The sequence below is a fragment of the Eucyclogobius newberryi genome, unplaced genomic scaffold (genome assembly GCF_026437365.1).
Source record: "Eucyclogobius newberryi isolate DKJ021-1_F unplaced genomic scaffold, fEucNew1.0.hap1 SCAF_11, whole genome shotgun sequence".
Taxonomy (NCBI): Eukaryota; Metazoa; Chordata; class Actinopteri; order Gobiiformes; family Gobiidae; genus Eucyclogobius; species Eucyclogobius newberryi.
The window spans coordinates 21,303,541-21,325,950 of NW_027315735.1; the positions used below are offsets into that span (position 1 = coordinate 21,303,541).

Below are 22,410 nucleotides of genomic sequence, written 5' to 3' on the forward strand. Positions count from 1 at the left end.
ACATTAAGAAGAACATTTTGAATATTGGACGTGAGTGGTAGCAGTAGTGACTGATCATTTTGGATTATTTTTGCCTTTCCTTCTTCAAATGAACTTCTTGAAAAAGACTTTCAAAGTATCTATTGTGAGCACTGGTATGACGTTATGAATGAGACACTTGAATTTTATTTCAGAGATAGGCATTTTCTCTGATGTGGAAATAAGCTTTTGCAACAAATCGAATGCTGCGCTCTCCCCAAACCCCCAACAAGGCTTTAGGACTTCAAGCCACATCCTCTAACCTCAAAAATAAACTATTTGAAGGAAATTGTTGTCGCTTGAGGGGAGGTTTAATTATTTGTGGAAGGTAAGATCGCCTTCAGCTGTATTTTCTGTTCTGCACTGTTTTGTTTTTTTTACATTTTGTGATTTATATATCAATGAACCATATCATTATGACATGATGTAGTAGTAGTGAACAGTTAACATTCATCTTCTATCACTTGTTCCTGTTCGGGGTCGAGGGTGAATTGAGCTATCCCAGTGACTTTGGGCCTTAGGCGGGGCACACCCTGGACAGGGGCCAGCTCGTCGCGGGGTCCTATTTAGCATGTTGTCATCAATGTTGAATTTGAATTTTGAATCATTGAAAATACAAAATATACCACTCCTATGAGAGCAGCGTTACCCACTGGACAATCAAAAATAGATGCACTAAAAGCTGAGACAAGCACCTTCTAACAAAAGTATCAGTGAGAGTTGTAGGTTGAAAAAGCCATGTTGTTGAGGAGTGGGGAGTTCACAGACCCTGATGACCTCTGTAAAAAACAGTGATGTCAGGACAAACTGTCAGTTGCATAAATCATCTCGAACCTGAACGTCACATCCCCTCTTAATATCATTTAATTTGCTGTATTGGCCATAGAAAATATATCATTTTGCATATTGCTCGATATAGCTTTTAAAAGGCATGTTACTCTACTCTTTAGAAGGCTCTTCTGAATGTTTAAATGGCATTTTGAGGGTGGAAATATTTTGTTACTGAACTGGTTTTATGAAATACAATTTTCACACAACAGACTTAACTTTACCATTTGGTTGTTTTCAAAATGCTTGTTCTGTTATGGCAGGGAATCCCTACAAAACCCTTGACTCTCTTCAAAAGTGAAGACATTTGGGCATTACACTTATTTTGACTTGTACATTTCCCCTTTTAACCAATAGTTCCAGCAGATTTTGGGTTAGCACTCTCCATCTGAGACCAGGAATATCATGGCTTCCTGTTTGCCGATGTCGGCCATGACGGTGGCCAGCTGGTTGATGTTGCCGCTGTGGAAATGCTGCGCCTCCCAAAGGTCCAAGATCACTGAGGTGGGGCTTGCTTTGGATGCAAAAAAACCCATGTGTCTGTAGAAAGAAAGAAAATACATTCTTTTCAAATCCTTTTTTTATTACCAGTAAATGTGCTACATATTGGAGCAACTATCAGTTTCTTTATATGAGAAGAAAACCTTTTCATAAACATTTATTGTTCCACAGCCTCTTATAAGTCTGTCAATGTCAACTTTTATTACACTTTATATCATCTGATCTAACATGTTCAAATAAAAAAATAATAAAGGTGTACGAGGGAAGCTCTTGAAAGCATCTTCAAACTCAAAATCCTTGCTATTTTCATTTAACAGCGTAAGCCCCATTCTTTCTTTATTTGATGTCGAAATTGGCTCTAAATCCCTCTAAACAAATCTTATACGCACCTTGCAGCTAAGTCGGAAGTGACCTTTTTTTCCATTTTGGCAGCAGAACCTTTACGATCAAACACAATCAATGCCAACAAAGCAGGGGCCCAAGCGTGCTTGTATATTTGATGTTGTGTAGGAGCTGATCCCTGTGGAACCTAGAGATGCCTTTTGATTTAATGGCCTTTTTCTGTTCCTCAAATGTCTGGGGCTTTAACAGTTATGTAGTGCACACACGACATTGCCCAGAGTGGTAGAAAGCATTTGGCACAAAGGGGAAACTATGTAGAGAGCGATGCTAAAAGGAAGTCAAAAAAAGCTCTTTTCACCTTTAGAAAGGTCAAACCCAGTCCACTTTAAGTTCCTAGTTTGTTTACTCAATGAAGTGTTGAAGCGTGGAAGCAGTGATGTGACAGGCTTAAAGAAGTCACAGGGCTATTTTTGACTTGATTGGATTTTAAAAAGAGAGGAAGCGACGGTCAGGAAAAAAAAAAAAAGAACGCCAAAAACGCAGCCTTTGTGACATTATTTATATAAAAAAAAGTCGAAGCTTAGCGTCCGACGTGTCAGCCCTGCTTATTCACCTCACTGTGTGAAACACGAGCTTATCTTGTACGGCTCGAGTGCAGCCGTTTGCACCGTCTAGGGAGAAAAAGATCAAATGAAAGGTTCTTGGCATTTTAAGTTTTATTGATTGGTCCCAGTCTGAACGTAGCGCACAAACAAAGGACAGAAATACGCCATGACACGTTGCTAGGCTGCTGCAACATTCGAGTTGTTAAGGACAAACCAAACAGCAGCTCCTCTGTTCCTCGGCTCTTTAGTCCAAATGAGAATTGATTATGTTGAGCAAAACATTGCTAATTAAGGCTGTAGTGCATCAATTCAATCTGTGATTAATTGGATTGAATAAAGTTGATTGGATAAATTAAGTATACCTATTTGATTTCATTGCCAGAGTGAAATTAAATTGGCGGCTGGGGATCAATGCGAGGCTTTGCCGGTGCAGGTAGAACTGTAACAGAGAAGAAACGGCTCGCTCTTGGGCACTCGTCCAAACCCATTCCGTCTTTTTTGGCCACTGATGGACACTCTGCTTCCTTGATTTCCAATTACTGCCTAAAACTGCTAAACAAATTGAGCCACTACAAATTCAGCTTTGTGCCCCATAAGCCTCTTACCTGGTTCCAAATTAAAACACCAGGGCTCATGTAGCAAGTTAATAATCCCAATGTGCATTAAATCACTTACCTCACAAGGTTATAATTTCTGTAAAAACAATTATGGGCCGATCTTTTCACCTCTGAACCTCGAGTACAACCCTTTGACAATTAGAATGATTGTTCTTCATTATTTTCAACGAGCAGGCTTCGAGTGCTTGGTGACCTCTATTCTCGAGAGCCTTAACAAAACGCTGCACTTGATGAAGTTTCCATGACAACCCTCAGACAACATCTACTGTAGTTCAGGGCTCCACAGTTTAAGTCTGATGAACATTAAAACCCGAAAGTTGTAGAATAATTTGGTCATTTATGTTAAACAAAAAAAACTAGAAAACAAGTGATAGTAAAATATATAAAAGTAAAAGTACAAAAAAAGAAATGTAATGTGAAATGTACCTGTCAAGTTTAAGTCTCTGTGCCAGCATTCTCCAGTCCGCTCCATTGGGGCAGGGCGCGTCCAGGCTGCTGCAGATCTTCTGTCTGATGAGGTACGGGATCTGAAAGGCGCTGGGACCGGCCAGGGCTGTGCTGCTACTGTCCATGAGCATAAACTCAGAGTCCAGTGCCCGGGTGTCCTGCACACAGACCCACAACGCACAAGGAATAGAGTCAATGTGAAGTCAAGATTTGAGTGTAATGATGACACAAGCTGGATTTATCAATTTCTTACATTCATTACATATAAAAAAAGGACGGTGAAATAGCTAAAAGATGTAAATGAAACTGATCCAACATCTTCCTTGAACTAAAGGCATAAGCTCTAATTAAACACATACATACAAGACTTTGGATTTGACTTGATGCTCAAAAAATAAATGCGTACATTTTCCTGACTCCATTAACGATCAGGACTTTTATTTAAGTTGGACAATTAACAAAATTCAGGGAAATTGCAGAAATTTATGCTGTAATCATTGATGAGGTATAATGACTTAAAAGGACTTCCACTTGACTTGAACTTGAGGCCAAAGAGCTGACACTTACCTCTGATATCAATTCCAAAACTACATTAAAATAAATTTGATTTGATTAAACTTTTCCTTTTTGGTCACATCAAAACATCAGTCTCTAAGTGTCGCAGCAATAAGCACAATTTATTTAGCATGGGGCTCTACACCAGATGTCCTCCTGGTGCAGCCCTCTCTGTTTTTATGGGCGTTGGACCTTTACGTCCAGCACATCCATAAAACCTCATTAAACGTATAAAACAAACATTAAAAAATATTGCCTTAACCAGGCACTACTGAGATGCGAGCCATAAAGGGCGACACCGGGGGAATTGTAATTAGCGTTGCGCACGGGTAACAAATAGCCGAGTGTTACCTTGGCGATGTTGAAGTCGAGGCTGAACGTCTGGCCCTCCCCCTCCACCTGCCAAACACACAGCTGGCAGGTGAGCTCGCAGGTGCTCAGGCTGAGGCGCTCCAGAGTGAACGTGCAGTGCAGGTACCGCTGGGACCCGTTCCAGATGTGGTAGAAGGGGATCTCCTGCAACACAGCAATGCGGCAGAGCAGTGAGCGGCCTGAAATACACCGCCATCTTTTTCCAAAACATCTGGACGCACATTAATTACAGCCAGGGAGGGTGTCATAGTGGAGTGGGAGGCATTGAATAAATCTGAGGCAACGGTCGTGTGGGACACAGAATTTTATCTTTAACAAGTGAGGTGTGAGCGGCCCGAGTACTTCAAAGCAGCTGAGGGTGTTTGTGAGATCTAAATAATGTGAACAATTCAAAATGCAAGCTAAATGTGGCTTGTATCTTAAGTGTCACTGAATCAGCTCTTTTAGTAGCTTTGGAACTATAAACAAAGATACTCAATATTTCACTTTTGTATTTCTTCAATAGAATATTCACAACATTATCTACATTTTATATATTGACATCCCCTGTTCATGACTAAAAGAATGTCTAAAAGCAACAAGGTTTACATTTAAATGCAGATATATTTCACACTCTTATTCAGTTATTTAACCTTAATCATCTGTGCAGCTTTGTATCAACGTTAACTGGCAGATACAATAAACCATCAGTCATACACTGTTCCAAGTTGTGCCATGAAATCAGATGAGCGCCTCCTATTAGTCAATAATCCTCATGGCTAAAGCAAAGCACAACTTACTAAAAAAAACACTCACTGTGTGTTGACCTTGCTGATATTCACACTGCGCCTCTCTCTGCCTTCCAGGTAAAGAGGAATTTATTCAAGCTTGACAATATCTACATCTCTCTCCCTCTCGCTGCATATTCATGGCTCGTTTACATATCCCCAGAGAAGCACTGAGGGGTAACTCCAAAAGCACCGGGGCACACCCACTTCTCACTCCAGCCCGCCTTCATCAGCTCATCACTCATCCTGAGGGTGAGGCCTGCAGTACACCGCGGGCGCCAAACGGGGGCACTGTTACAAAGGCAGATGAAGCACTACATTGGGGTCTGGAGTTTGAGAGCACACCAGTCTTCCAGCGGCCCCAGGGAGACTAAAGGCCTTTTTTTGACCGCACTGCTGAGAGGGGAATAGCGCTTCCAAAAGAACAGGCGCGGTCCAGAGGAATCAGCTTCTGTTGTGGGAGACACTGTGGCTTCGCCCGTGTGTTCTCTTCAGGGACGCGGCGCTTACAGTTGCAGCCAGAGCACTTTCTCCTGCTCCTTTTTGAACGGCCCGGGAGCCCACCACAACATGGCAGTGATGGGACGGGCAGATGGGACCAGGTGCAGAGGTCCAAGAGTGAGGCTCCACATATTTACATACTGTTCTACTTTAGTTTGTGTACTGTTAAAGCTACTACATATTGCACAAACTTTCACTTTTTGATAGGAAAAGTTACCTTTGGTCAAGAGATGCAGACAACAACAAAAGGCTACTGAAGAGACTGAACAAAAACATAGATAAAATGAACCTAATTCACAAACTAAAAAGACAACAAAATAAAAACCTTAGGAAAAATGTATGTATGATGAAAATTAGCTGACTAATTGATACTAAATTTTGTACTGAAACTGAGGACTAAAAAAACAACAAACAAAAAACACTTGAAAAGACCCAGATTGAACGTTTCCTGAACATGGAATTATTTTGGGCTGTAAGGCCGCATGGAAACATATAGAAAGTACCATTCGTTTGTGTTGAAACTACTGTCTATTATCATTGTGGTATTATAATCTCTATTATGAAGATTTTTCTTTAGTATCAAAAACAATCAAATGTATTGTGACACTAATACCGCCACATATGTAGCTCATTATAATTTCTCAGGACAGAATTTAAAATAGAACTCAGGCCCAAGGCTTGTTGCATCTTCAATAACTAAAAATGAGCTAGCAAGTCCAATAAGCTTTGTTTCACATATAGAACAGAACACTTCTATTACACGTCTGTGGTCCTCCCTGATGCGCTGTGACTGCCCTGGTCCCATGCCCCATGGCCGGCCCTCGCACGCACCTGGTATCCAGCCAGCAGTTTGCTCCTCCAGTGCGCCTGGGGCATGTCGTGGATGGAGAGGCGGAGGTTGTGGTAGCTGTCTTTGAAAAGCAAGATGTGAGGTTCGTCAATCAGGCGCCCACCGAGCTGTCGCTCCATCTCCATCACCTCCTAAAAGAACAAAAGAGGATGAGAGTACAATGGGTTAATGTTAAAGAAATAACAAACATGTTTCCTGTTTTGGTAAATGATTCAAGAGAAACACAATGTAGCCCTGTCCACAGAGGTTTGAGTTAATTATGATTCTAATCTCTATTTATACTTCAGGAACTGCAATATCAACCATCAAACTATTGATGAACTTTTCCAGAATTTACACAGTATATATTAACGTTTTCAAAAGAAATAATGTAGTGGTTTTCTGCTAGTGTAAGGACAAATCTAATTGAACACAAGGATCAAGGACAATGAAGGTCAAAGCTTAATGTCTGAGTCTCAACCTGTTTATTCACATTACTCTGGGAAAGCTTCTTGTCTTTCATTCTGTATGTTTTTAGAAACTAGAAATAACTTGCATGATGTGCCATGTCATAATGGTTCAATTGGTATGACCGTATGGGGCAGAGTATGCTATGATGTGCTTTTGTCTGCACAGCAATACATTCATCAAGACTTACGTCATAGGAAAGACTGGTGCCAAGTTATGGCATAAATGCTCATTTACACCTGTCGTCCCTGAGCCGGATGTAAAAAACAGTGGAAATACATATAACATAAATAAATGAAACATTTTACATCGAGTCATTCAAATACCATTCCAAAATAAAAAGCACTGTACCACAGTTCACCGAAACAAATTAATCTATAAAAATACTGTTCTTGCAAGTTAAAAATAAATGTGTCAAAAAAAGTTATAATTGCTGCTGTAATTACTAAATTATCATTTGCCAATGTACACACTGAACTGAAAAGGGGGGTCTACATAATGTTGCACTTCTACACATTTTCATGTAGATACCTAATGTACAACAACAATCATCGATCAACAACAAACAACATTCATTCATAGCACATCTATCCAATATCTGGAAGTCATTCTATATCATGTACAACAAGTACACTTTGCACATTATTTTCTTTCTTACAGAATGATTTCCATTTTCGAAGGACAAAATGGATGTGAGAAAAACAGTGTAGCACATATTTGGTCAGAAGATAGTGTCATTGTGTGCAGCCGCAGCAGACCGGACCAGGCCTGAGCCCTAATATCATCACAAGGTTGATCCTGCCTCCCTGTGCATTTTCAGATTATACACAGTATGTTCTGTTTACCTGGGCTGAGATGAGGAGAGTCAATACACCGTTAGTCAAGTGGTTGTTCTCGCATGGCAAATCATGCCAGAATAGATGTGTAGACCCATTCTTAATATTTTAATCTCTATGGGACTTGTGGCCCATTTGCCACCATCCACATGACCATCTGGAATTGGATGATAATGTGCTGCATTTTCCTCAGTTATATAAATGTATTAGATTTGTCCTGCCTTTCAAGAAATATCCTCTGCAAAAAGAATCTGTATTAGCCATCTTATTCTTCAACAAGGGGAGCATATTACAACAGCAAAAAACAGACCTCTGCAATTAGCAGTGTGAAAAGAAATAAAATTGGTCTATGAAGAGATGCAAGATGGCAGCAGAAATGAGCTTGGATTGATTTAAAACACATCGTCGAGAGAAGAAGTATGTCGATGGTGACCATATGTTGAATGATTCTGCCAGTGCAGCTTCCCATGGTATGGTTTTTGAAATGACATCCAAGTCAAGGAGAAAATGACAATTTCTGTCTGTATGACAGTGATTAAATTTTCTGCACTTGTTCCCAAGAATAAGCAAAATAGATTTCAATTAGGAAGGAAAGGAAACCGTTAATTATCTGTTTGGAATGTGCACCTTGTGTCACTTCTATACTTTCTCCTCCACTGAAAGAGCACTCAGTAGTAATGCATTCTGTTTGCACAGTGGATTGTTAATTGGCTGTTTGCTCTGAGTTTATCGTCTTGTTAACATAAATATCATGCCCTCCTGGTTATCACGCCTGATTTCATATGCCTCTTGCCCAAATGCCACAGTGCATAGAACATGTACAATGGTCTCTCTGCTCTGTCGTGGTGCAGTCTTGTGATGGTACACAGCCATTTGCTCAGAGTGGGAAGGTCAGACAGAGCTGTGAATCAATGCACTGAGGTCTAATGAGTTAATAACAGGGGGCAGAGCATTCTCTACAGAATTAAAACCCCACTGCTATTACGTCTCTTAGCAAGACAAAGGCACATTATAAGGCCATCCACAGCTCTTAGTTTAAAGCACATTTATTTGTTGGGACTGATTAGCAATGCAAATCAAGGCTGGTGGACTCTGATCAGGTCTTTGACCTGTAGCACTGATCTATACAGCTGCTGGCAAGGCAAGGCAAATACTGCAGAATGCCAATTATCCCATTATCAACGTCACGTTACCAGAGTGAATACTAACTCGCCTGTCTCGCAGTTTGTCAGGTTCAAGGCTGACACGGTAGGATTAGGATCTAACAGGTCTAGGACATGCTCTTGTGTCTACCTGACAGTCAGCAGAGACAGAGGAGGACGCTGCAGCTGCACAGCGCCTGTGTGTCCTCTCTAAATGACAGTGTGTGACTGCCGCATTTCAGCATATGTTCTGGACTGAGAGAATAATGGGCCTCTTTATGGCCCATTATCCTGTTAACAAATGACAGTCAGCTAATAAATGGGACACTCAATCTGACCAGATTATTTACCCTTTCTGCACAAAAACAATGTGTTTTCAATAACTTGAGGAAATGCATATGCGTCATAAAACTGATGAGTAATGTCATTAGATAGATTTGACCCTATACAACCGGTTTACATTAAGCTGCACGAGGCGGGTGACGAGTTCAAGTGCGGCAGGAGAAAAAGCCCTTTTGTGCTGAAGGAATCTGAGATGGCCTGTAGTGTGTGTGAGGACTGTGACTTTGGAGTCAAGACCACCCCCTGACATTCAATGAGGCCGACTAAACAGAGTGAGAGAGCGTTACGAGTGGAAAAGGAGCCGGAGCAGAGAGCAGAGACAGAAGCAGCTTAACATTTGTGTCTGCAGGTCACTAAAATGGCCAGCTTTAGCAGCCAAGATAACAGGATTACTGCAATCACAGACACACTTTTCTATGACTTCAAACCCCTTCTCCACCCCACACTGCCTTCTTTCACTGGTCTAGCATCCCCTCGGCTTGGACCAGAGCTGGGACAGAGATGGACCGAGGCCAGGCTCCACCAGGAGACAAGAGACACTCACACAGCTAATCTCTGCAGGCTCCTGCTGACAGAAGGAGGTTAGCGGCAGCGCCACACGCTCTCCCACAGAAATAACAGCCTCAATCGCCCCAAAGACAAACACATCCTAAACTTAAGTTTGTACAGTGCAAAGGTTGTTCTGAGGTGAAACAATGTTGAGCTAATTGTGCTGTGAAAAATATGAATCTTTAGAATTGTTAGAAAAGAGTAATGGGTCAAGGATCAAATTATTTTTTTGTTGCTTTGGATTTGGTACATTTCGGGATACAATACAACAGCCAATCCAAAATAGAATATGAAAACATTATAAATAAATAAAAAGACTCACATTCAGTTCAACAAGGCATATTCAATGCATATGTATCGTTTTTTTTTCCTTAGATTTGCATAATATATGTTTTTATAAAATTCACTATTTTACAAAAAAAAACTTCAAATTTAATTTAAAACTGTAGATGCATAAATTTGTCTAAGGATTGAGAAAATGATCGGTGATTGAGAGAATAGTTCAGTTTTTTCCTTTTCCTTTTTACATTTGAGCTTTAAGATGGCTTTAAAAAACAAGTAACAATTCAAAGCTTCTGAAAAATGGCCCCAGAGGAAGGTCATTCTCCTACACGTGGTCCTATTAAACACAGTTGTCTTGGACTAAATTGATTAGCTTAACTAGCAATGTATAACAGGGATTATAACCAGTGTTTGATCGCTTAATTAGTCGAGTGTCTGAGTAGGAAACAGACCGAGGAGCTAATATCCTCGTACACCAGTCTCCACTGGTGCTGCCGCATCCACTGAGTTTTAAATATATGCATTCAGAGATGATCCATTTTCAGAGCAGTCTTTTTCAGCCAAATGCATTTGTTTAGAGCGAGTATCCCGACTATGTGGGCTTCATAAATCTGTGTATTTGTCAGCGCGACGTGACAAGCTTTTCCTCTCTGACTGAGAGTCTATCAGTCTGAGCTACAGTGGCCCTGTCCGCTACAGTCAACGCTGATTAATAACTACAAATAGAAAGGACTTGTCTAAGCTAGTTATAAATGGAAAGCATGTTTGCTTGGGAAAAGGTGCACATTTTGCCTGATAAATCACAGCACAGGAGGGAGAAAAACAGCACCCGAGAAAAACCCAAATATAATATGGAAACATTTTCTCTGCGGCTTGGAGTGATAAAGCGGACTGTCTTTTTTAACTTAATGCCTGCAATTACTTATACGATACACTGCAAGTTTTTGTAGATGGAGTGTCTCAGACACGGGAGTTAATGTTAGACTGCACCACTAAGACTATAAGCCTTTACCACTGAACTAAAGGATCTGTCAGGTAACAAAGCCTCATGTTGGCAAATAATATAGCTTTTTGGGGTTCAGCCTTGGCAGATTATAGCAATATAGTCACATGAGGAAGTTCAAAGTAAAAAGGATTCACCCCTGTTCTAGAACTAGGACATAACTAAAGTGTTGAATTGTTTTTTTCTACTTTATCAGCCAATTTAAAACAATCTAATGATTCTAAGAAGACAAGATGAATATTCTTAAACTATAAAGCGTTGTATGTTTTAGGAAATCTAGAAATTCACAACCTCAGAGATACCCTAGTACATGCAACACCCGGATGCTCCTACGAAAAGTCTGAGGAATAAAGTCTGGCGGTAATGCAACAATTGGATGCCAACCGCCATAAAACAACAACAACAACAACAACAACAACAACAACAACAACAACAACAACTCGGATGCCAACCGCCATAAAACAACAACAACAACAACAACAACACAGCCAAATGATATTTGTTTCAAAACTCATGAGAATACACGGAGGAGGTCAAAAGGACGAACCTAAACAAACATGGCGATGCCGAGAGCCGGACTTTGGCCTATTTTAGCAAATTTACGGACTATTGTATTTTCTAAAACCGTGCACATAAAAGGGCTTTGTGTATTTGAGGGGAAGAAGTCTGTGCTTTGCTCTGACTGGATTTAACAATGGCTTGTTCCTGTTGGTCCCGCTTTGACCAAACAGATTCAACTGTATCACGCCTTTTCCTCATTGCTTTCGGCAAGAGACTTTCCAGATTGATATTATGTAGAACTGAATTCAGAGTGATACATATTAATCTTTTTTGAATTTCTTTTTTTATTCTGTGCTTTTAAATGTAGATTTTGTTTTGTTTTCTTAAATGTCTTTTAAATGTTTTAGAATTTGCGTGCTGTTATGTTTTTACTTTGCCAGGTTAAAGGCGGTATGGACGATTTTTCAGCGATTTGAGAACGCAGGCGGAAGTGCGCATGCGCACTCCCCGTGCGGACTGATACAACACACACGTGCGTTTGTTTATTAGCGCAACGGAGCGCATCGCATCGCTCGTCTCCCGTAGATTTCTGTCCACTTCTGCGTCAGCTCGAACTGTCTTTCTCCATCTTCATTTTGCCCCGTACACTGAGGGAACTATATTATGATAGATCCATGCGCTTAGGCACGCGGAAACGTGGGGACGAGCCTGACGCGGCTGCAGGTGAGCGGTAGGTGCGTTTTATGATTGATACGTGGCAGGAGAAATGATTTATCCACGCCACGAGGAAATATGATAAAAAATTTGCTGAAAAAAATCGTCCATTCCACCTTTAAGTACCACCAGAAACAGTTTGAAAACCATTGGGTTAAAAATAGAGCAAAAGCTCCACCACTTCACTACACAAATTGGACTGACACAAAAAATTGCAAATAAAGCAATTCCAATCCATTGTCAGCCCTGTTAAGGACATTTAAAACAGCAGAAGACTCATTTGTACAACTGCAGCCGCTTAATGTCCTGGGCTCAATGCATAAATATTGATGAAAGCATAAATTTAGCACTCTGTAATACAACACTTAAAATAAAGTGTTTCAACGCAAATATTGAACTTTGGTGAATTTACTGAGGTCTTTTAACTATTATGGGAACCAAATTTTGTTACAACCTGCATGGCATTTCATCCTAATGCTGTGATTGTGTTTTATAAAAAAAATAATCTGACACAAAGTAGGCGGTAAAGGAATCATGGTGTTTTTTCTTTTGAAACTGAAAAGACTAGTCTTACAAAACACAAACGCGTGGGTGTTCAGGAAGGACATTCAGGCATCCATGAGCAGCACCCTGCAAGTTTGTCATTATTACTTTTTTTAAACAGGGATTATCCTGAACAATGTCATTTTAGGGAACATCCCACACCCTGACATATCCCAGGGTCCACTCTTAAGACAAACAAAACAGCCTATAGTGGTACGCCTTAATGTATAGATCAAATTCTAAAAGTCGACACTTAATTCATAATGTGATCTTAAATCGAGGTAATGGGGTGGCAGGTATGTAGATGGCACCACCTCAGTGCAGCAGGAAACAACTGCACGCACCGCGAGGCCACAACGGCGAGGCCACAAGCAGATATTGATGTCGTCTCGTCAGCAGCTGTGCCAGCCTTGGACCATCCCATCAAGACTGGGATACACATTAAATATTAACTTAATTGGTCCCGGCAGAACCCGGCCAACATACGGCGGGCATCAGACAGAAATGTCACAGCCTCCCCAGAGCCCCCGCACACTCAGGATCAAAGACAATAACACTGGTTCTAATCTGCTGTAATTGGGAGATAAGAGATGGGATGGTACAGCGTGCATAAGTGTGGATGTGTCTCTGCTGCTGATGAGGCCGAGGAAATACTGACAGACAAATCTCAGCATCATTCAGAGTTTACTCATTTGGCAACAACACAGGAAGGACTTTTTTGCCTCTGATCTAACGAGCTTGGAATGTATTGAGATATTTTTTATTAATATTAGTGGAGAGTTATTAAAGTCCCCAAGTGTTGAAGTAACCATGACATCAGCACTTGAGTGAGCCTCCAACTGCTGTCCTTCGTCGTTCCACATCACAATTAAGTCTAATGCTTACCATAGTGAAAGTCGAATCATAAATGGTGCATTTTAAAGATAGTGATTAGTGATTAGCCTGAACCTCTCCAGGGAAGTTTAATCGCCACTCAAAGTGGTTAATGTACTTGCTAAATGAACTGCTCCTTCCATAATTGCACCAAGAGCTGTGTGAAGTCAAGACTGCTAAACAGTGTGGGCCATGTTTTAAATCACTCACTAAAAAGTACAAAGCCCAGGAGATGCCGTGGCTTACCACAGGCCCAGGTTGTGAGAGAGACGCAGGCTAATGCACTCAAGGGCGTCAGGGGAGCCCAGTGTATGGCAGCACAAGTGCTGGAGTCAACAAGCTCAGATGTCCTTTTCTTGGCTGAGAGCACGAGAGAAAGAGTTTTGTGCAGCAGCAGGCTTATGCATTCAAACAGGACACACAAGGTCATTCAGCAATCACACTGCAGCAAAACAACACTCTCTGTGATGTCAGAAGTTAACCACAAGGGTTACTTATCAATGGAAAATAAAATCAATTACAGTAGTTGTCGCCCATTTGGTGGTTTGCATCAGATGTGAACATCTTTCACGTCTGATACAGTTTGTTTCTTGATTGTGCTGGCTGCTAACATAAACATGTTCTATTTTACTTGTATGAACATTAATAACCGAATATTCTAACTAACATTATACATTAAATCTCCATCAAATGATGTATGTCTTCCATTTGTCTCTTTAAGTTTCATTCAGAGAAAAAGCATGAACAGGATTTTACTATAGCCCACTAGCTGAAACAAGGTACATATAGTTCCCAAGCTTCTTAAACAGAAGTGCTCTTTCATCTCGAGCCCCCTCTATTGTTCCTGGCATCCATAAATTATCCAGGTGCAGTTCATGTGTACCAGAAGGTCGCCCATTACAGGCACCCGAAGTGGACTTGAGAGAAAGGGGGCACTTGTAGTTGCGTAGGTGTAGGACAAGGGTTTAAGAGAGAGAGAAAGGGAGCGAGGGGATGCTGGGAAAAGATGGGGACAGGCTCTCCTTTTAATTTAGTAATTAAGCATGCAAATGAAATCTTAACAGGCTACTCAGAGGCAGTCCTCAGGGGAGCCAGGCAGGCATTAGTGCTTGATTATACTCTGTCCATGTGGAGCCCAAAAATGAAAAGAGGGGTATGGCGTTGTACTAAGTGATGGGAAACTAAGTGGCCCGCAGCAGCCGAGCAGAACGGCTCACAGCGTGAAGCAGGGAAACATCGCAATAGGCAGGGTCCCAACACAGACACACACAAGGACTACTTTTATGACAAAACTACCAGAGAGAGTAACCAAACAATAACAAAAGTATTATTTCAAAATAATCGAATGTAGAAGTACAAAGTAGTGGTCCAAGAAATGAATCATCAACTCAAGTAAAGAATAAAACTTCTATTCAAGTAAGAGTAATTGTAAGAGTGACTGTCTGGATGTAATATCTGACTTATAATTTGACGTTAATGTAATTGGATATTCAAGATAGACCACAAAAATAGGAAAAAATAAATCATATCTAAAAGATGTTCAAGTAATTTACTACAAAATAAATCTTTAGTCACTTATTCACAATGGGAAGAGTAACCATAACTTTTACTCTAGAGAGTAAAGAGTGAAGAGTGAAAGTATGGTGTCTGGAAACTACTGTAAAATTGTATTAAAAATTAACTCAAGGAAAGAAGTTCTGACATTATGAATAATGTATTTACATATAATTATATACATTTGAATTATCAAGTGCTTTAACACTCAAAATATCTATTCCCTCATAATCTAAACAAATAGAAACCCTGAAATGCCCTGGTGTCCTCACCTTGAACACATCCTGCGTGTCGTCCATGCAGTACACCCGGATGTTGTACTCCAGCGTGGAGCAGTAGGCGTCCGAGAAGAGCACCAGTCTGAGGCGCTTGGCAGCCCCCATGTGGAGAGACTCTCCCACCAGGGCAAAGGTGCCCAGCTGCTCCGCAAACAGCCGGCACGTCTCCGCCTCCAGCTGGCAGTAATAGGGCTCTACCACCGGCTCCTCTCCCATCAGCAGGACGTCCTAAAGCAGGACAGGAGAAGGTTAAGCTCCCTGTTTGTGCAGAAAGCAAGGGTGATTTGGTCATTTGTGCGCACATCTTTGTTAAAGGTCTCCACGATCAGTCCTGCTGCAGGAAAAAGGAAAACCAGAGCTTAAAGTCTTTAAGGAAAAGCACCACAAGGTTAAGATCAGGGGAATAGGGAATACTTTGTTCCCGCCTCAAATTCTCCCAACTCCACAGAGGGTTTACAACAAACTGACTCAAACACGGAGATTTTCAACAAAGACACACATCTTATTGAAGACCATCAATTTAGTAATGCATAGGTAATAGGTAATGCATTAGCGAATGACTCCATTGACATGAAAGCTGAGGCCAATTGGTTCCTGGCAGCAATGAATAGTTAGATGATTGTAATTTGGGGAATTTCCTGTCACATTCTGAAATGTTAAATTTGTTATCAACCATTTAAGAACATGAAACATAAATGTCCAGACAGCCTAGTTTGATGTGTACAAATTGGATTCAAGGTGATAAAATGCACTTTTAAACCTCATCACAACTGACTGTGCCTGTTAACTAATCAAGCTGAAATGAAAAGAGGATTGTGGCTGCCAAATGCCCAGCGAGCTCCTTTAGGATCGATCCGCCGAGACACTGACTACATCAATAGAATTAGTATTGACACAATTCATTTTATATGTAACCACAAAGTGCACGCAGGCTTTTTTTTAAACGTATAATATTGCTTCAAGGTGCATAGGAGGAAGTGAGATGAATTACTAACTGACCATTCAATGTGCAGTTTCTTAATCTTTGCCTGCTTCCTTCAATGTGTGAAATATTTCCCCTCTTCAGTTCCAATCACTGCCCTAGATCTACATTATGCACTTGTCTATTTGGCTTTGTCCCTGACTCCTATTTCACCTGTTTTCCCTGAACATCTTGTCCACCTGGCACTTCTTCCTGGAGTGGCCGTGCAGTGAGGCCGATCAGGCTATATTTGGTCGTGCTGATGATTAAAAGAGCTGGTCTAACCTCAGCCTCAGACAGGCCAATCCATCCTGCAGACACCTAGCCACCACCACACATGGGAAGCTGAATTATTTATGCACAATATCGAACATGAAAGAAGACCTACTAACACTCCCAAGCCCACTAGCATGCTTTCCAATCTCTCTGGACTGTTGAGATGGCTATACTGCCACCAGGCACATTTGTTTGTATGGCGTGTGCGTGTCAGCGCCAAAGGTGCTCCCTAACTCAATCGTACTGGAGTTTCAGAGCATTGGCTACTTTTGAAGAAAAATGAGGGGGGAAATCTGTAATTGGAAGCAGTGGTCAAAAATGGTCAAGGAGCACTCAGACGAGTATTTGAGGACCTGTATTTGCTTAGAAAAATTCTGTTTTCCGAAACAGGTTGCCTAGCAACTCTGGAGCTGACAGATCCACTGCTTCCAGGCTTTTGTTCCAGTCCATTGAGAAAACACCTGAGAGCCAATATAATTTAAACATTATAAAGTGGCCATGAATTGGCCAGAACCTGCTCCATCAAAATCAAGTGCTTTCAAGTGCCACAGCAGAGAAAGTTATTACTTTAGCAGAGAAAAGCTAGTTCAGACTGACTTCCCAAATCCACTGGATGGAAACAATAAAAAGGATTCGTACTAAACTTAGAGCAATCTCACCTCCCAAGCGCCATCATAGTTCTGCTTCTTGAGTCGCACGGCCCAATTGTCCAGGCATGCGTCGGAGCAGTGGTCCATGCTGAGGATCACAGGTCGACTGAGGACCACCCCAGGAGGACCACAATTCACCACAGGGCTGAGGAGGGTCTGGCAGCCGGCCAGGGGCAACCTACATACACAGAACGTTATAATGTCATCAGGTTATTGATGCACAGCGTTTGATACAGTCACCACGTAATTACACACTCCCTGCTGGACCAACAGTACAGAGACTGACTGCAGTTCTCAGACAATTCATTTAACTTAAATAGAGCACCTCCTGGTAAACGGCTGCTTATTTATTTACATCTCTCCTTTAGAGTGCTTCACACAGCCTCTAAAGCCTTCCTAATGGAACAGTAGTGCATCAAAACAAACAGCTCTAGCAGCATCCAGGGAAGATTGCCAGTTAGACCCACCTTAAATCTTCCCTTCTTTGCACGGTGAGGTATATCTCATAGATCTTGCCTCTTGGGATGGCCTCGGGAGGGATGAGCAGGCTGATTCCTAATGCAAATATCAACAAAGGCAAAGAAAGTGGGTGAGAATGGAGAGTAGACTCATTTGTTTTCCCCTGAACAATGCTTTTGTCATTACACAAAGAATACCAGCTCTCTCAACAAAAAACGTATGCATCAAAAAACAAAAAGCACAAATGTATTCTGAAGGTCAGTCAAAGCTCTCCGTCAGGTGCGGTAAAGATGCAAATCTCAGTGCTGCCAACTGAGACGAGGCAGGCGTCCCAACGGTCAACAATTAGCAGAGACAAAAGCACACGTTGCGTTGCGGTCTAAATGTCCTCTGTCTGCCTCCGAGTAGATAATTGAGACCATTGAATAGACGACTTCGGGAAAAATTGTGCTTTCCTGGGAGAGCGTCGGAATGCACCTTGGAGAATAGAAGAGCTATTGAGGTGCAGTGAGTGTAGTGTTGTTTTTGCAATTCTCATGCCAAAAATCATCCACTTAGAATCACATTTTGGGGCTGGCACAAACAGTGATAAAACCGTAACTGTCCCAGTTTTAACCTGGGACTGCATACTGTAAAAAAACCTCTGCCGGAAATAAGGTAAAGGCGTGGAAATGCTTTGAGCCCTGCCGAAACTATAATCCTCATTCACACTACTACGCACTAAACTAAATCAGCTTTTTCAAGTGGAAGCCTTCAAGGTGTTGATTTTTATAGTCTCTAAATGTAAAATAAAAGCCAGTGCATAGTATGGTAAACATGGCTCTGAGATAACACATGTATAATAGCGTATTTATACTAAAACACTTTTGTTTTTGCTCCCATTTTTCATGGACTGAACACAAAGATGATCAATATATATTTTCTATATACACTAAAGACCCATTTTTCTCAGGTATTATTCACAAAATCTGTCAAAATCTGTCTTACTGGGTAATTCATATTAATACTAGAAGCCGTGCAATAGCAAAAAGCCATTGTGAGTGACTGTGTAATGCGTGGCCATATCCTGTACTGTTGCCATGATCATTGTATGACTAAAACACTGCATACGCTACAGGTAGTAGAAGTAGTTCTAAGTACAAAGTACTACTACTATTCCGCCACTCTAAAAGATAGTTAACTTTGAAATCCCCCCAAAACTTCAAGACCGCGTCTTGATTCATGCCGTTAGCATCTTGATATACCACACCTCTGAGGTGAGATGGATTTATGTTAATTGCTCGGTAAGAAAGATTTTGACAAATTTGTGAACACAATTTGAGAGGTATAAGTATTTTGTTTTTATAGAAAAAGTTTCAGATCGTTGAGTTCAGCTCATGAAAGATGGGAGCAAAAACAAAAGTACTGCATTAAAATGTTTGTTCAGTGCATAAAGGACGAGAAGGAAAAACAGAACATTTCTCATGCTAGCACTGGCATGTACTAATATGAACAGCCAATTCAAGTGAAAACAGCATCTTTAGCTAATGTGGAGCGGGGGAGGAATGGGAGGATTAATAATGACGGGCTTAAATCTTTTATCGTACTAATCTTTAATTGACCATCTCTGCTGCACATTTGACAGAGGACGTCAGCTACAAATTCAACCAGTTTGCTCCCAAGTGTACTTATTAGAACTAAGTGTCACAATTTCCACACAATCCATTTACAAGAATTTGTCTGAACCAAATGCATTTTAGTCACGACGGTGTTGCATTACGTCGTTTCTTTATTATTCACATTGTCATATATTGTAAACATGGCACTGGACTTTTCGTTGAGTGAATACTGCAGGTCAATCAGCCGGATTTTAGGATTTTAATTGGTAAATCAGGTGATCTATTGCTATTGTTAATGGTTAGTTGTAACTAATTTGCTCACAGGCAGCAGTGGCTAATCCTTCTCAGATGTTACAGTTCAATTTGTGTTGGCCAGAGTCAAATTGTAGTTTTATTTCATGTGTTTTGTGTGATCTGATAACGATGAATTTCTAGGCCATGTTGTGTAAAGTGTTGTGTATTATTACAAAATACACAACACTTTATCATCATTTTTTATTTTTACACAATTTAGGTGACTAGTGTTAATTCATTATTCATTAGTTCAGTATTATCTTTGTTACATGTATTTTAACTTATCATAACAAACAGTAAATACAATTTGTTAAACAGAAACTACATGTACCAAAGCAATCTTCTGTGAGTCAGTAATTATTCTGTGCATTTCCAAGTAATTTACCACTAACGATGCATAAGTGGATGTTTCTATAGTTACCAGTAATCTTTGAACAGCCACTATACCACTATATAGACCATTATGTACTACATGACAAACACAGGTAATTAACACACGTGGTCCACAATGTCCTGGGTTTCTGTGATTATGCTCCACTCACCTGTGTTGGGAATTGTTAGTCGTCCTCCCAGAAAGTTAAACGTTCCATACGAGGCATTGGCAATGTCCCGAGGGAGTGTTTTAAAGTAGGTTTGAGTGGTAAGGCGACTCATAAACTCAGTATGCTCCTGGTTTAGCTTCCCATTGTGCAGCGTGTGGGATCCGTTTGGGAGCGGATCCAAGAGAGGACCGTTGGACATGGAAAACTTCCCTGTCCCCTCATGCCGGGATCGCAGCGTGCCTTGGTAACTTGTCGTGGTTGTGGTTAGATCAGGCTGGATAGTGAGCAAATGAGAATTTTCTACGGAGTAAAAAACAGAAGAACGCATGAGTGTGAGTGCCTTGTGAGTGGCAGTTGAGGAGGTGCTAATCAGAGACAGACCTCACGCACTGCAAAAGCTGTTGCAACACGCAAAACTAAATGGAAAAGACACATGCTGGACAAGTATTTTTTTTCCCACATACTAAATACAACCTACAGCTAGTTATTTCTCTCATTTCTCTCATCTCCTTCTGCCTCTTAAGCAATACAACTCAAGACGCACTCTATAGCATAATAACATATAAACAGCTTTTCCTTTCCACAGAGTCACTGTAACGACAACCCACTCCCCATCTCGATGCGGCAAAGTCAGTTGTGGGTTTGTATTTCGATTACTGTAGGGTATAGAGCTCAGAGGCGCCACACACATACAAAGTACAGTAAACATCGCGGGAACATTTTCTGACAATAAAGTGGTGGTAGTGAAACTCAATGTGTCAGGCAGTAACAGAAAACATCCATCTACGGGAGGGCATTATAAACACATTTAAACACAGCATAAGGGAAATGGAAGCATATGAGCCTGCCTTTCCACCAAGGACTACAGCATGGTGTAGCTTATGACTGTGCAGGAGAGTGGGGGGCTAAAGCAATACAGAATACTAAAATTGCAATAGTTTTGTGGGTGTATATACAGTATGATGCTGAATTAACTGGCACATATAGATGGTGCTCTACGGCGGTCAGACAGACGTGTGGTTAAAACAAAGAACAGTGTCCTACTGCAGTGGGGGAGTCTGCGGGGCCGCGGGGCCCACACACCTGGCTTGCTGGGCTTGATGCCCATCGGCTGGAAGCCAGTGGTGAGGATGGACGAGTCGGCCACATCGGCGTCCAGGCCCTCCTTCTTTCGGCGATACACCAGCACCACCACGATCAGGAGCAGGGTCAGGCAAAGTGCGATCGCCACCATTCCCACGTAAAGAGCCACATCTTCTGCTCCGCTCACAGCTGTAAGACACAGAAGATGCATCATAACATCGTAATTAAATGACTAGCACTCAATGCACAGCAATTGATTGAGACAAATGTGCTCCTTTAAACTTGGTTGTAGTCCAAACAAGCAATTTGATGATGTCACCACTAAAAACGCTTACAAAATAAATGTATAGATGTATCAAGTACATCTTTTTGTAAAGTGATCCTGTAAAGCCTTGCTCTTTTGTCACAGTTTAAGACACATGTTGAGCACAAATTAAAAAGCACATCCAGAACAAACCGGAAGCATTATTTAGCACTTTTTCATACAAGATTACAATGATGTGATTATGAATATTCCAGACGTATGTATCCTAACCCAGAATGTTCTTTTCTCCCTTTGTCTCTGTCACTCTTCTCACACCATTCAAAACTCAGACAAAAAAAATGACAGATTTGTGTATGAAATTGTAGCACCTATTCAATCTTTTCATACTCTTGAGCACAAAAATGTATTCTTCCAGAAGTACAGTACGAGGCAGTTAGACAGCTAAACCTTGACAAACACCAATGGTTGGGTTTACTGTGAATATATGTGTGTTTGACAGAAGAATGGGATTTTCTACGACTGCCACTTAAGAACTGGGGTGAATTTGGTTAACGTAGGTGGAGGATGCTCCTGAGGGCTTTGTGCAGGGCCATTGTCCCACTGAGGCATGGGGGCGGTGGGCTGTCAAAGCTGCAAGTCAAAAGAAGCTGCAGAAGAAGAAGTGGAAGGGGGCTGTGCCGAACAGGGGCCTTTGAGGGACATAAGACGACGTCAAAGGCTAAAGTCCCAGTGGCTGTCGCGTGGAAACTCCACAACAAAAGGGTGGATGGAAAGAGGGAGGCCGTCTGCACTGAAAGAGAATTAAAAAACAACTA

The 22,410-nt window shown here is 41.3% G+C and overlaps 1 protein-coding gene across 4 annotated transcripts in view; it reads right to left on the reverse strand.

Annotated features, from left to right (window-relative positions):
* Window positions 1-663: 663 nt before the first annotated feature.
* unc5a (unc-5 netrin receptor A) overlaps window positions 664-22,410 on the reverse strand; it is a 129,702-nt gene continuing 107,955 nt past the window's right edge. For 2 of the 4 annotated variants that reach the window (XM_072437837.1, XM_072437820.1), the window contains 9 exons: window positions 21,331-21,519; window positions 20,248-20,547; window positions 17,822-17,909; window positions 17,364-17,532; window positions 15,462-15,695; window positions 6,385-6,534; window positions 4,265-4,429; window positions 3,338-3,516; window positions 664-1,386 (listed from right to left, as the gene is read on the reverse strand). In XM_072437837.1, the coding sequence (XP_072293938.1) occupies window positions 1,221-1,386; window positions 3,338-3,516; window positions 4,265-4,429; window positions 6,385-6,534; window positions 15,462-15,695; window positions 17,364-17,532; window positions 17,822-17,909; window positions 20,248-20,547; window positions 21,331-21,519 (1,640 nt within the window). In that variant the 3' untranslated portion in view covers window positions 664-1,220. Of the gene's footprint in view, window positions 1,387-3,337; window positions 3,517-4,264; window positions 4,430-6,384; window positions 6,535-15,461; window positions 15,696-17,363; window positions 17,533-17,821; window positions 17,910-20,247; window positions 20,548-21,291; window positions 21,520-22,410 lie in introns of all 4 variants that reach the window. The other 2 variants (XM_072437828.1, XM_072437814.1) reach the window with 1 other exon arrangement.